The sequence below is a fragment of the Canariomyces notabilis genome, assembly GCF_033297395.1.
Source record: "Canariomyces notabilis strain CBS 508.74 unplaced genomic scaffold N656scaffold_1, whole genome shotgun sequence".
NCBI classification, from domain to species: Eukaryota; Fungi; Ascomycota; class Sordariomycetes; order Sordariales; family Chaetomiaceae; genus Canariomyces; species Canariomyces notabilis.
In genome coordinates, this window is record NW_027041823.1 from 1,024,894 (window position 1) to 1,039,469 (window position 14,576).

Here is a 14,576-nt window from a genome sequence, read left to right on the forward strand (position 1 = left end):
CGAACAAACCAGCATTGAATTGTAGATGGTTCAGTAAATAGTTTAGTCTGGTATAGTGAGATGCTATAGTACAAAAGCAGCTAGGTACTAGTAAATTATTCCACTTCGGGAAGCAGAAACATCCGGGCCGGGACGCCCCGGAGACGGAGGCTGGAGGCAGACCCAAGTGACGGGACGGAAGACGGCGGTGCTTTGCAGTACCTTATCTAAGTTACATTTACCATGGTCCAACTCGAAGTATGTACACGCACCTTCGTACCTTGAAATCCCTTCCGCCAGATCCTGCCAGGAGCCGCCGCATCTACTGTTAACGCTGATAATATTATCATAAAGTATGTCCTGGGGATGTAGGCAATCACTGCACTGTACTTGTACATACATGCGTATCATGCGTGTGTCTAGCGTGGCTGCAGGCTGACTGGCTTACCTACACTGGGCTACACCAACTTGATACTGGATGAATAGGGGTTCAGGGATTCCCATGCTCTGGCGGATATACACAGTAATCACCCATGTGTAACGTATATCGACAGAAACATGCAAAAAAGGCCCAGCACGCGAGCCAAGCGCGGGGGAAATCGTTAGCACCACACGGACAGGTTGGACACCACGAGATCGAGGGTACAGTCAGTCTCGGCATATCTAGCTCATCAACTGGGGAAGATAGGAGAAAATGGGATTCATCACAATCACCTACACGTCAATGGTGTAGGATACGTACTGTATGTACGAAGTACACCACTGTACTAGGAAGGCTTACGAAAGGCACACCTCGATGACAAGCTGCCGGGAGCTGCCCAACCCTGGTTTCCAGATCTGCTGTGTAACCCAGATGCGCCGATCGGCGCGCCGTCCTGTAAGTCTATCCCGGGCTTGGGGAAGTTTTTATGTCATTCCGTTGCATCAACGTTGGCTCGTCCATGTTTCTAATATGGCGCCGCAATTGCTATCAGCCAGCCACACCGCCCTGATATGAAGCCGTCTCAATGAGGCGGTCAATACCGCGAAGCAAGCAGGCCGACCTTCACCGAAGGTGCTTACTCCTGGTGCATTCGCCCCGTTGATGGCCACTACCAATCAACAACCTCAGATCCTGCAAGAGAAATCACTGCTGTACGGTTGATTACACTGACATCCAAACGCTCCGCTCCAGGCCGTTTTCCTGCTTGTTAGCCACCACTCGGAGATACAGCAAGACGCAACCAGTTGCTGGGCTCGGTGTTGTGTCACCCACCATGCATGTCCAACTCACCCTGTGAACTTCCCGGCAGCCAATAATCAGCGCGACTTCTCAGCAGACCAAACCTCAAACCCTAGCCTTCAAGATCCACCGACGCCCATGGCAGAGCCACCGAAGAGCCCCGACACTGACAAGCCCGGAAAAGAGGACCGCGGCTAGAAAGCCTACCAAACCGCTGGGTTTGTATTGGGCAAGGATGGCTGCTGAAGCCGGATTGCCAATTAGGGTGCTGCCGTAATATGTGCGCGCCCGTTAACAGATAGCTTTCTCAGATGGGCAGCCAGCTTCAGGGCATCAGACACTTACGCAAAAGAGACGACACTGTAGACTGAACCGATCCATGTCCCCGCGGTTTGCGGGGTGCAAAGTGCATTGATGCATGAGACTTTGAACGCATTAATTAGCAAAGGTGCCAGACCGCCATCTTGACCGAAGGGGAAAAAAAGTAAGGGAGCCCATACCGCCAAGAGGAACGAAGCTTCCTGTGCCAAACCCCATAAGGACAATGGCAAGAAAAAGGGCCGCAGTCGAAGAGCCGCCAAAAGGAAGCCATATCACCAGCACGACGAGCAACGTGAAAATATTCATCAATATGGTGGTGTTTATCGAGCCAAGCTTCCGATCCGAAACGTAAGGGGGAACGGTTCGTCCAAACACGGCGCCACTACCGTGACATTCTTGTCAGCCGCAGACGCCACCAGACTGGAGGGAGGACGACTCACATGTTGTACGACATCATCAAATAGAACTGGATACTACCAACTTGGGCAGATACTGCGTAGGAAGGGATAGAACCCCACTGGATGAAGAGTACGAGCTCGTAGGCTGTATGAAGTAGGTGGGGTTGTTAGCCCACGATCACTTGGCTCCGTTAGTCTGGGAGGCTGAGATGGCTCACCGAAAAGGGCATAGCTGACAAGCCAAAACTTGGGGGATCGCAGCATGTCTGCTATCTTTGTGGGCTCGTAGCCTTCGTTATTATCTGCTGCTTGCTCCACCGCATTGGTCTTGACCAGAATATTTCCCACGAGCAAGAAGCAAGCGAGTATGGCGGTGAGTATGAGGGCCGCGGACTTCCACTGGAAATTTTGGAAGAGGACTTGGAGGACCATAGAGAAGAAGATGCCGCCTAGAGCCGCACCCAGCGAAACGAAGCCGGCCGGGACACCGGCCCCGGCTTGAAACCATTGGCTGATGACGCTAAACGCTATGGTTGTAGGGATTGCTATGTATGCCACTACTGTCAGCTTGAACCACGGCCGTGGGCCTCCCGGATCGATCTACCTACCGGCAGCCACGCCCGCCAGTGTCATGCAGCCCATGAGTTCCTGATATGTCGACGAAAACGTCAGGCCAATGAAAGAGACAATATATGCCACGCTGCCCGTCGGTAGTAGCCAAGCCGATCCATAGCGGTCGAAGACTATCCCTGCAGGCGATGCAAAGAGGCAAGTAAGGAAGCCGAATACGGAGATGATCCACGAGATCTCGCTCTCTGAATAGCCCTGGAGCATGTGCTCGTGCCAGTAAGTCTGGAACAGCCCGATACTGCTCAGTAGCCCGTATGTGGGAACCGTGAGACAGAAGCAACCTATCATAACCTTCCAAGGCCTCCATCCAGCGGCCGCCCTTGTCGGTGGCGCCCCATCAGATTGGCCTGCAGCAGCGATGCCGTGTGCGGCTTCCAGATCCCTGAGGTTCTGTTCATCCTCAAGCCTTGTTTTTTCGCTGGATCCGGGGAGCTCGATGCTCCCGTTACTAGTGCAAGGAGGCAAGATGTCAGTTATCACTTTTTCTGCAATACCGCCTCGCTTGGGGGCGGGCCGGTGTTCATACCTGGATCCAGGGTTGCCTTGGTCTCTCCGGTTGTTGCGTGAGCCGCTAGAGCTTTGCCGAGCCATTATGGCCTAGTCGATATATAACGTGGACTACGCTCACGCTTCTGACAGCAATTCGCGTAATGTTGTCTTGACCACGATATACTGAAATCGGATAGTGAAGCCAACCAGAGGGTCTCTCTTTAAGAGTCGAGTCGACACGAACAAACCCAACGGCTAGAGCCAGGACCTCCAGAGCTGAATCCCTCAGCAGACTGAGAAGCAGCTGCCTTTTTGGTAGAGGTAGCCCTGTTGGTTCCTTGTGAGGATTGTGGTGTGCAAGGGGTAGGGTACTCCAATATGAGCAGCCTTCTTATAAACTGGATTGATGCTTTCCACTCAAAAAGGAGAAAAGTTGTTGCTGACCATATTGCAGATCAAGGACTGGCAGGTTTGGAGGAAGGTCGCTTGACCAGATTTGACCGACAGCAGACCTTCCTAGTTGTCATCTTTGAAAACCAGGACGGACTTTGGATGAGATGTTCTATAGAGCAAGCAAGGCATCGAGGGATTAGGTTAAGGTATTGTGCCCCCCTCCCCTTCAGCAGCAGGAACACCAACAGATCGAAACGGACCAAACACGGCACACTGCGACAGAGCCAGGTCGCCGAATTGGGTTGTTATATCTGGATCTTTTGGAGGGTGTTGTTGCACTGAGTGGCTGTGTTATTCAACTGTGATGGGATCGAAGGGACCAAGTTGTGAGCGCACCAATTTCACACGAAGAGCACCTGGCGCCCTAACCATTGCTATTGCCCACAGAAAGGGGCAGGGGTGCCGTCCGCTGCTTCGATCGAGAGCAGTTCACACAGTCTCATATTCACTGTAGGTTCTGTCGTGAAGTGTCATTGTTCTGTTTGGTCTGGCTGTCAACGCGGCGGGAGGGGAGGTCGAACACCGCGTGATACCCAGACTAGACACTTCACCAGCCTGGGCTGGGAAGTTGAGCAGGTCGTGATATCAGACTAAACCATTCGCCTGTGTGAGGCTGGGGGTTAAGAACCGCGTGATACCCAAACTAGGCTCTTCACCAGCTTGGACCGCGAGGTCGAGTACCGCGTGATAGCAGAAGTAATCCCTTCACCGACCTGGGTTGTTCGTTGCGCCAAGCATTCCGCGGGTTCTTCAAGCCCTCAATCTTTGGATGGAAATTAGGGCCGGTGAGGATAAAAGCGCACATCCCACCCTGGATTCTCGGTCCTGAACCTCCTAGCACCAGATTCTCCGAACAACAACGACGTCTGAATCTTCGAGCCGCGACCTTCAAATCAAAACAGAACCCGAGCAAGATCCAGTTGTCTCAACCCTCACTCAATATAACAATCAAATCAAAGGCCGACAAGATGTGGTCTTTGATCTCACGGATGGGTCCATTCGGCCGAATGCCGCGGGCCTTGCCTAAGCCAATCTCAGCGCGAGCAGTCGGCACAAAGCCGCTACTCCAAGCCCAGGCTGCCGAAGCCCGCAAGACCTTCGACAATGATGACACCGGCGTCGCGCCCCCCTTCTGCAGGATGCCGGCCCCCATCGAGATAGTCACCACCGTGCGGCCGGTGGCGACCGCGATGTCGAATCATGACGAGTTTTGGCGCAAGGTTCCATTGTGGGAGAATGTCTCAGCTGCTGACTTCCTGTCTTATCGTTGGAGTGTAAGTTTGGCACAGCTCCCGCCCCGAGGTACCTTCCCCTATTAGTGAAGCATAGGCTGATGTGTGTTGGTTGCTAGGTGGCCAACACTGTCCAAGGAACGCCCAAGCTGCTCAAGTTTCTGCAGGCTGTTGTGCCTGAGGAGGTGCCGTACGATAAGTCCGGAACACAGATGCAGACTCGCGATGAGTTCATCAAAGACGTCTTGGACGGCGTAACTGCTGCGACTATGGCCATTCGCATAACGTAAGTGACGTGTCCCGCGACCGAATGCGGACTAAATGTCCTCATTGCTGAACCTCGGTAGGCCGTATATCATGAGTCGTGTGAACTGGCAAGACCCGCGACACGACCCAATCATCCGTCAGTTCCTCCCTCTAAAGTCAGTCATGATACCCGATCACCCAAAGCTCGTCCTTGATTCCCTTCATGAGGAAGCGGATTCCCCCGTCAAAGGCCTTGTGCACCGCTATCAGGACAAGGCACTCTTTCTTCGTAAGTCGGCTAGGGCGGTGTCGCTCAGGTTGTGCAGCAAGGCACTAACAGGGTGACAGCAACTTCGGTTTGCCCGACGTACTGCATGTTCTGCACACGTTCATATGCAGTTGGTGCTGACACCGACACGGTGACCAAAGCATCCCTCAAGCCAACGCGCAGGCGTTGGGAGGAGGCCTTCGCATACATTGAAAGCCGGCCGGGGCTTCATGACATTGTCGTATCTGGTGGAGACTCGTATTATCTGCAGCCGGAGCAGCTCACGCTCATTGGGGAGCGACTGATCAGCATGCCAAACATCAAGCGCTTCCGTTTCGCTTCTAAAGGACTCGCTGTGGCACCCACACGGGTGCTAGATAAATCTGACGGATGGGTCGACGCCCTCATTGATCTGTCCAATAAGGCGAAGCGGGCTGGGAAGGCCATGGCATGGCATACGCACTTCAACCACCCGAATGAGATTTCTTGGATCACGTCGGCCGCCAGCCAAAAGCTGTTTGAGGAGGGTGTCATGGTTCGCAACCAGACAGTTCTGCTCCGGGGAGTCAATGACGACCTGGAGACCATGTCGGCGCTCATACGCAGCCTCGCTGACAATAACATTTTCCCTGTGAGTGGCCCTGTTGTGAGTGGGTGGGCATCCTATACCTTGCGTACTGACTCGGGCGTAGTACTACGTCTATCAATGCGACATGGTCGAGCGAGTCGAGCATCTGCGGACGCCTCTGCAGACCATCTTGGATCTTGAGGCAAAGATCCGAGGCTCGATTGCCGGCTTCATGATGCCCTCATTTGTCGTTGATCTTCCGGGAGGAGGTGGCAAGAGGCTGGCATGCTCTTACCACTCCTATGACCGGACCACAGGTGTCTCGACGTACACAGCTCCTGCCGTCACTGGACGAGACAAGGAGAATAAGGTGTACATGTATTATGATCCAGTTGACTCGCTGCCTGGAAACGCCCCCATGTAGAATGCGGAGCATGGTTTGACCCATGAGAATGCCATGGGAACCGGGCGACGGGAAGAAGGCAGGGGGAACTGAAGAGGGGAAGGGGCATGATGGAGGCGCAGAGGAGTGTGATTGCCCGGACTTGCTCGAGCTGTGCAGTCGCCTATCTCATAAAGGTAGCTTAATTCGAGCCCCTTTCATCCATAGCTAAGCGTTCTCTCCGATTGCTTCATGCGTTGCTGTAGTTGACTGGAGGTGCCATTCGCTCGATTGGTGTGCAACTAAGACTGTAACTGTTGTGAATGCCTTTTGACCCGGGTTGTGGAACGGTGCAGCCAGCAATGCTTTCTGAATGGAAGGTGAGGCTTGGGATTTGATCCGCAGTTCCAAACGAAGGTTGGTTCAGGAAGGTGCTTGAGAGAGACGGGAACATGATTTTTCCCAGCAGGTGCGATGCAGTCTTGTGTCGACCAGTTTGTTGATGTCCAACTGGGCTAAGGTTTCGAATTGTGATTGGCTGCCAGATGCCTAGGTCGCATAGACTTACTTACATAACCCTGGAGGTTTGCTGTGTGGATTTCGGAAGCCACTCTCGGCTGTGGTGCATTCAACTAAGAACTTGTGATAACCACAGCAAAGGACGGAAGATGCCGGTCTAGTGGCAGTCAAGACTCAAGAACGTTGACCGGGCCGAAGTCACTTGCCGAGAACCGGACACCGGAGTCGAGCCCGAGGAGATTCTTAGGAGTTTCGGGCTCGATTCGGTGAATATCATCAGACTACACTATGTAGGCCACTTCCCTGTCAGCCCGACTACATACCGGGTAGAATGGTTTCAACTACACTTCCCCGAACAATTGACAGCTTTGCCTTTATCTGCCCAAGATACGTGTGGTAAATAGGCACGGAATAAAGCTAACGCCAGAGTAGTAGCTATAGACAGGAAAAGGGAGGTCAGGTGATTCCAATCATGAGAGACAATGTAAACTCATTGTACAGTACTATCGCCTCACTTCATTCGTTATTCTTGGTTGAGAAGAGACAGTTATCACTAATCTACTAGTACCCAGTATGGCTCTCTAAAAACTCAAGAACACTGGTAATATATTCGCTCTTGGAATCTTGAAAGCAGTGCTACTTCGTAACCTTCTCGGAAAGACTGGGAAACATACATTGATGTTAGCCTTTATCCCACGGCCAGATCTCCACAGCGCTGCGGATCAGGGGTTGTATCGACTAACTACGTGGAGAGACAACACTCCAACGTTGAAATGGCGGTGAGTTTCTGCTGCTGTTCGGAGTCTCTAGCCAGAAATAGCATCCGCGATCTGAGTTGTCAAGTTTCCAGGAGTCTTTCCACCTTGCTCGATACTATGTACCTCTGCCGTACGCATACATTCAAACATCCAGAGATTCCACACGCAGTTATGCAAGAAGTCGCGCCAGAACACGCGCCAACGTGTTCTTCGAGGGCCACTGACGCGAGATTGGCGAATGAGACAAGTACGGAATCCGCTCAGTACGAATCCGTCCTGCAGCTTGCCTTCCTCTGAACGAGCCTCTACCAATCCTGTCACCAGCCAAGCTTTTGTGGAGACCATGTTGGCTGCTTGATTGATTGTGGATCCCTTGAAAAGCTTCCGAGTCCTCCAAGATCGCAACGGCGGCAACGCAGCGGACATGACAAAGGCGCAGGGAACTTTTTTCTACTTCTGCAAGTCCAACAAAAACAGTCCAGGACACTACCGGTATTATTAGTTTTCCCTCCTCTCTAGAGTTCTAGAATTTTCCTAACGTACCACCTCAGTTCGAGTATTTCTCTGTTGAACCCATCCTGCTGTTGGGAAATCTTGAATGCCAAGCGAGGCTTGGAGTGCGGGTGGGGGTCACTGGATTCGTTCTGCTTTGTAAGTTATGGAATTACATTTAAGTCAAAACCCAGGGTCCATGGTAAGATACATGTACAGTTCTATGTATTGTACGGTACGTGCATCTGGTAATTGGGCGACACCTTTTACCCGGTGCCCTCGGTAACATATCTTATCCGTATAGAGGTGTTATTTTGGACAGCAGGTCACTTCTGCTGTTTTCTTTCTCGGCTCGCTGTTCTGATGTTGGAGACATTTCTTAAGCAAACGATTCATACGCGTACTGGGGGTTCCGAATGGATTGAGGGTTACGAAGTAATACGTAGTAGCTTCCTCTTTACTACATATAGCTGCGTGTTTGCGTGCCTCCGTGCCGCATAGCTTCGGCCCAGAGAAGGGCACTCCAATGGGCTTCTGTTTTTCGAGAATCTTGGGTGGGCACGAAAGACACGCGACAGGCACCTTGCTCAATAATTATCACGTTTCATCCTCCGTATGTTTTCGTACAATACGAATCTCATAGCGTACGAGTACGTTAAACGATGGAAACGTGAACTTGGGTAGTCCTAACTTATAGAGCGCGCCTCTTTCAATGGTAGAAGAATAGTATGTACTATTATCTCAGCGCTTTGCTGAAAAAGTTAGATTTATTAGCGTCGTCTGATGTACGAAGTAGCCGCGGATGTCTTGTGGTTGTGGTTTTTGCCGAAGAACGGAAACAAATCGGCGACACTACCTCCGTACGGTACCCCTATCACAAAATCGTTCACGGAAGGCCTGTCCTCAAGATTTAAGAATCGGAGGGATTGGCCCTGGACAATGGCCTTTCTGTGACCTCGCATGCAAAATGCCTTCGAAGCCTTTCGGCGATGCGAAGGCTGAGCGTTCCCCGAGGTCGCCATTTCCCACGTTATGAAATATTACAGAATCACTCCTGGACCCTGGACGGAGCGACTGGAAGTGGAGAGCTTGATGCTTCGACCTGTGCATACGTGTACACGTATCGTATGTATTGTACATACAGTACGAAACGTACAGGGCATAACAAACTCGAAGTACGGACAGCTCGCTGGTAATTCCCAGCGTTAAAACGAGATGGGCAACCACCAAACCCCGTTGCTTGTTCCTTTCCCCAAAGAAGGAGATGGCTTGAAGACCGTCACCGAATGGGTGAGCTCCAGGGCTCCCAATCAACGAATGCGGACCCTTGTTGATGCCCTTGTCGACGCCCATGTTGACGCCCCTAACGCTGACGAGGTGCCCGTGGATCAGTGGATGCCAGGCCTGGGCATGGAATCAGAAGAAGCAACAGCACCAGCAGCTCCGTCAGGTCATCTGTTCCTGGCAGAACCTTCGACTTCCCAGTCAGATTTTGACCTACCTTTCTTCATCAGCAACTACAGCGCTGCCGATTTGGATCGGCCCTCATGCCTCTTCATAGATCGAACAAGACGTCAAAGCCCTAGCCAAAGCATCGCTCCACACGCCGACTGCCTTCCACTCTTTTACACCTTTTACCTCTCTCCTTCAGCATCAAGATCGAGCGTCGCTTCCAGTCTGTGGCCGTCCAGCCTTAGCAGGAGTGGGAGCGTAGAAACGCAGCTCGCAATGCGCGCATCGACTTTGGATGTGCCGGCGGAACAGTTCCTAGCTCCCCCCGCAACCGACTATTTCGCAACATCAGCGAATGCTCCATCAGAAGTTACTTCAAGCACGACTCCTCAGCTGCGCCCGTATACAGCTGGTAGTGGGAGAAGCGGACGAACGCTTAGTCCCTTGATATTTACGCGTTGGTCGAGGCGGCATCCTCAGGAACATGGTCAAGAACCACCGAGGCTGAAGGGGTCTGGTCGTGGTGTAGCTGGGAGCAAAGCTGGGAGCAAGAGCAACGCGAAGCGGACTGGTCGTTCAAGGTCCAGCAGCATTCAGAAACGGCAGCCTCAAGCTGGAGCAGTTCCGCAAATGACGCGGGAAGAGTTCGAAGCTTTGCCATTGGCGATACAGCGGAAGGTACGTGGTTGCCTTTCATTCTCTGTTTTTCTCTTGAAGAAATATTCATGTATCAGCATCTTCCCAAAGACGTGTAGCGTCTATCACCCACCCACCCAAGCGAGTGGCGCGGCTGTGAGAAGCTCTGGTTTTGTGCTAGGCCACAAAATCTGTGTCCTGCTCAGCGGCCTTGGCAGTTGCGAGCAACAGCGCTTCCCCAGAAAAAGTCCCCACGCCACCCTCACACCCCCTCTGCCACCATTGGCCCTTGCTGCAAGTGCTGGCCTGCATCTGAATTCACATTCACACTGCCTGGGCCCAATGGGAACGGGCTGTCCTAATTGTTGTTCTCACGCATGGCACCTTGCCTACACCCGACGCGCGACGCATATCGACCTCCCGCTATGCTCAGCGCCAGTAACTGGGAGAGAATGAGCGGGGAAGCTCTTAGATCCTTGCTTTCGCCCGGCTGCTGCTGCCATCGTAGCTTGCGGGACAGCCCAAAATGTCTATCACTCATCACTCGATGGCTGCGAGATTTGGAGCAGAAGTTGAATTCGTCGGAATCCTTGCTCGGATCTGCCGAGGCTAGTTGGCCCTCCCGGTCTCTCGACGCTGTATGGCTCTGATACTGTACGCGTTACTGGCTGTTTGCGACAAACTACACGAGCTACACTACTAGTACGACGAGCTAGAGGTGAGAGTAAACCGGGGTTTCACCGAGCGTTGCGCCACTAGCGATTGTTTTCGGTGCCTGAGACTGGGTTGCATGGCGCTCACAGCACCTGCAGATTCACCACAGCTCAATGTGTTTTGACCTTTTAGCACCTGCAGGTGCTGGGCCTGCAGGTCCCGCTTCCGAAAAGCCCATGGATCCCATGGATAGGACCCCTTTTCCTTGCTTCCCCCTGTCTGCCGCCATTTGCGCGACGTTCCTTGCATCCTTAGCCTGGCGAACTATCATCCTGCCTACATACTGTGTGGCCTACGGGGAGCTTGATACTAAAAGACCTGTCACCCCGCTTCTAGTACTTCTCGACTCTCGAACGACTGCGTTTTGCCCAAGAGTCTGGCCTCGTCGACGGTATCTCGCGGCATTACGACGACATATCCAACTCCAGGCGCCGAAAACCGCAGCCGGGGCCCAGGGGCTCTGAACATCCCTGTTGTCAGACTCACCGTGGATCGGCCCTTGAGTCTTGCTTTTCCACTTCCGACTCGTCTCCCTTGTGCCTCGGCTTGTCAAATACGGCAGAAACCGCAGAGCTCAGCCGTGAGAAACAGGTATCTCTTGCAAGAAGACTACGTGCGAGCGTCATTCTCGACGCGGCCGATGAGGCGGTATATAAGCTTCGCCAGCAAGCTAACAGGAGAGACGCCTCTACCGCCCTTGACACTCTGACGCCTCCCCTCTCACCCCGACGGAATAGCATGGATTCGCTCGAAGGTATTAGGAGGCAAATCAATCAACCCCTCGGTGGACCTGGACGCGTACAAATTCCCCAATCGTTCTACGACAGTTTTCGTTGGCTGGATGAGGAGGAGGACCTAGACTTGCGGCTCTTCTTGGACGACTACCACGCGAACTTGCGAGAAGATGTTCCCACGGCGAAGCAGCAACGTCCTTCATTTCGGCGTCATCTGTCAATATCAAAGCTTCCCTTTGGGCGAGCTTCAGTTTCACTGAGCAGGCCGGGCACCAAGGATGCCACGAGCCCGACCTCGCCGATCCACAGCCCGTCAGGCAGCATCTCGAATTCGGTGGGCCATAGCAGGCGCAAATCCCGAGCACTGTCCCTTGTCACGCCAAGGCACGCTCCTCAACCGTCCATCACTGCTTTCGATCCCGCGGCGGCGCACTATCAGGATCCAGAGGCGCGACTGAAGCTGCGGGTCTACCTCGCCTCGCCGCAAAAGTTTGACGAGGCGGTCGAGTTCGGATTCCCGTTAGCAGACGTGGTCTCGCCTATCTCCCCTCCTGGCGTGGACAGTCTGGGGTGCTTTCGCCGACAATCCAACCAAAAGCTGGCGGACGGTTCGTCGAATATGCGTACGTTCCTGGCAGACGAAGATGACGAGGACAACGAGAAGCTGTCGTTGAACAGCGACCAGGCCTCTCTGGCGGATCCGGACTCCCCAAAGACACCAGAACCATTCGAGAGCAAGGTTGGCGGTCCTCGACATGCACGCCTTGCCTCTGCAGAACCCTTCTTTGACCGGGATTTTGGGGGCAAGGGTACGGAAGGGCCCGGTTACGTTCAGGCGCCTGCAACGTCGCGCGAGATGACACTGCGCATGACTTTGACGAGACCGGACCTCCGTGCGCATGAGGAGGAGATTTACGGCTGGCAACAAAAGCACGTTTACCAGCATCATAGCCGACGCCCCTCGGTCCTCGCTCCGCTGTCGCCGGAGGCTAGCGGTGCATATCTAGCCGATGGGCCTCACAAGGAGAGCATGGAGAAGTTTCCTGCTATGGACCACTGGAATGCTTCCACGACGGATAAAGGAGTCATGAAGCGGATCTGGAAGCGTGTACGGCGGGGATAAGGATTGTCTGATCCACCGCTGGGCCGTCCCTGCACTTGAGTTACCATATCAATCACTGCATTTCATCATATCAGCTACTTGCTCCTCCTCAGGCGGCTCGCCTCTCATTCTTTCCCATCAAATCAACATTTAATCCGTCACCGTACGCTCGAGCCGTCGCTCATAACAGGCCCCCAAATCACAATAGAGCCTTTCCTCTTTCGAACTGCAATATTTGCCCGTCCACATATCGCTCCTTCTCATTACATCATAGCAAACCTCTGCAAGGCGTTGGCGGATTCCTCATACAATACATCTCGGTTAGCGAGGGTTGTTTTTCCCACTCGATCTTGTTGCTTGCATGTCTAGCGTCCATCTCACGATGATTCTGCATTACATTATTCATATATAGGAGGCGTTTGTGAGCGCTAGTTAGCGAGAACAATTGCGGATATTGGCATCGAAGAAGGCATATCGACGGCATTACCTTCCTTCCCCCATGCCCCATATACCGTGGCGGCTGCAATGCATTGAATCTGTGACAGCCTTCCACTCCCTAACTAGTGCTTACTTGAAGAGCAAGGGGCATACCATGATACCAGGTATCTTGCTCCATCGCATGCATATTCATGCTCATTTCAGAGCATCTATGGTAAGAGGGATACGATATTATGGATGAAGCCGCCACCGCATCAGATAATGTAGTCAAGTCATGGGCCGAACCGAGCCCGACCACACAGCACACCTAGCTTAGTATATGTCTCGTGCTGTTAATAAAAAATCCATTCGGCTCATCATGTATGTAGTCGTAAGCTTCCTCCTGTCAACAGTCAAGTCTTGTACCAACAAGGGCGAGCCGCTCCGTGTGCAGTGACAGGCTGACAGCAACGGGTTCCTGTCGTGTATCGTTCCGTCCGTTAAAGTCCCCCATAATATTGAAATATGTTCGGTCCGCCTGCACGATCCCGGCCAACGGTTGGGCAACGGCACGCAGCCTACCTATAGCGGATGACATGTAGTATCCATGTATGTATGTATGTATCTGCAGTCGGCAGCCAGCCAGCCTAAGTGTCTATCACATATTGGTGTACCGCCCAAAACCCCCCCCCAGCAACAATACAATGGCTTGCCATGATAGGTATTTGAGCCAGACCTTCAAAGTCCCCGCCAGGGGGGTTACAGCACATATTCTCCCATGGACTCTCACACTATTATGTAGAATACGGTAGGGTGCCAGGTGCAAGCTCTGGGGACGGCGACCCGAGAGTGGGGGAGCATACAGGAGCTGCTTATGGCCTAGAAGGAGCGAAGGAAGTGATATTGGGGACCGGATGGCACGCTGCTGGGTCTGCCATACTTAGTTCATGAATTAACCCAAGTTCCAGGCGAACCTCAGCAACCCCATCCATGGATGCCGGCGACGATCTCAGTATTCTGAAATTCATGCAATGCTTGGCCGGGACGGCCTGACTGGCACCAACGGCAAGCACATCCCAATTGTTATATATATCTGAAGTCCTAATGCATAATGTGATACGTTGCTGATATGGAAGTCCATAGATTTGTTGGGTTGTTGGTTGTAGTATGTATGCAACTGGATATTCGTAGCAAGTAGCACCAATATTCTCTATCATGTGTTGAATCCATCTCCAAGACCGAGAGCGAACCGCCCACAACCAGCAACATAAACTTGAAGCCTTGGATACTTCAGACACAGTCTATGTAAAGTAAAATCCACGCAAGTGAAAGCACGTCTAATTCGGCCGTAGGAACTGCAACGCTGGTTGTCATGTCACACCTAAATTCACAAACTATACGGATACAGCCACCTCTCCTGGGAGGCATCATCCAACCTGCATATCCAGGACCACCCAACGGATGAAGAGACTCCTTGTGTACATACCAGCAGGCCCATCCTCGCTGTTCCCGCGTGAGGTAGGTAGGTACCTACCCAAATCAATGCAAATCTGGTCCATCTATA

At 52.7% G+C, this 14,576-nt stretch overlaps 3 protein-coding genes across 3 annotated transcripts; 2 read left to right on the forward strand and 1 right to left on the reverse strand.

The window, feature by feature from the left end:
• Positions 1–1,306: 1,306 nt before the first annotated feature.
• Positions 1,307–3,141, reverse strand: N656DRAFT_786074 (MFS general substrate transporter; the record flags this gene model as incomplete). The annotated part of the gene is made up of 7 exons (XM_064816490.1): positions 1,307–1,469; positions 1,547–1,625; positions 1,702–1,904; positions 1,963–2,065; positions 2,103–2,447; positions 2,529–2,932; positions 3,077–3,141. 7 exons carry the CDS (start codon positions 3,139–3,141, stop codon positions 1,307–1,309), a joined length of 1,362 nt encoding a protein of 453 aa, XP_064674858.1.
• A 1,319-nt stretch (positions 3,142–4,460) lies between these two features.
• N656DRAFT_833616 (kama family protein) lies at positions 4,461–6,398 on the forward strand (the record flags this gene model as incomplete). Its single annotated transcript, XM_064818691.1, has 5 exons — positions 4,461–4,766; positions 4,844–5,010; positions 5,072–5,259; positions 5,319–5,869; positions 5,931–6,398. 5 exons carry the CDS (start codon positions 4,461–4,463, stop codon positions 6,228–6,230), a joined length of 1,512 nt encoding a protein of 503 aa, XP_064674859.1. The 3' UTR covers positions 6,231–6,398.
• Positions 6,399–9,367: 2,969 nt separating this feature from the next.
• On the forward strand, positions 9,368–12,616 carry N656DRAFT_699779 (uncharacterized protein; the record flags this gene model as incomplete). The annotated part of the gene is made up of 2 exons (XM_064810812.1): positions 9,368–10,087; positions 11,096–12,616. 2 exons carry the CDS (start codon positions 9,368–9,370, stop codon positions 12,614–12,616), a joined length of 2,241 nt encoding a protein of 746 aa, XP_064674860.1.
• Between the last annotated feature and the right edge of the window lie 1,960 nt (positions 12,617–14,576).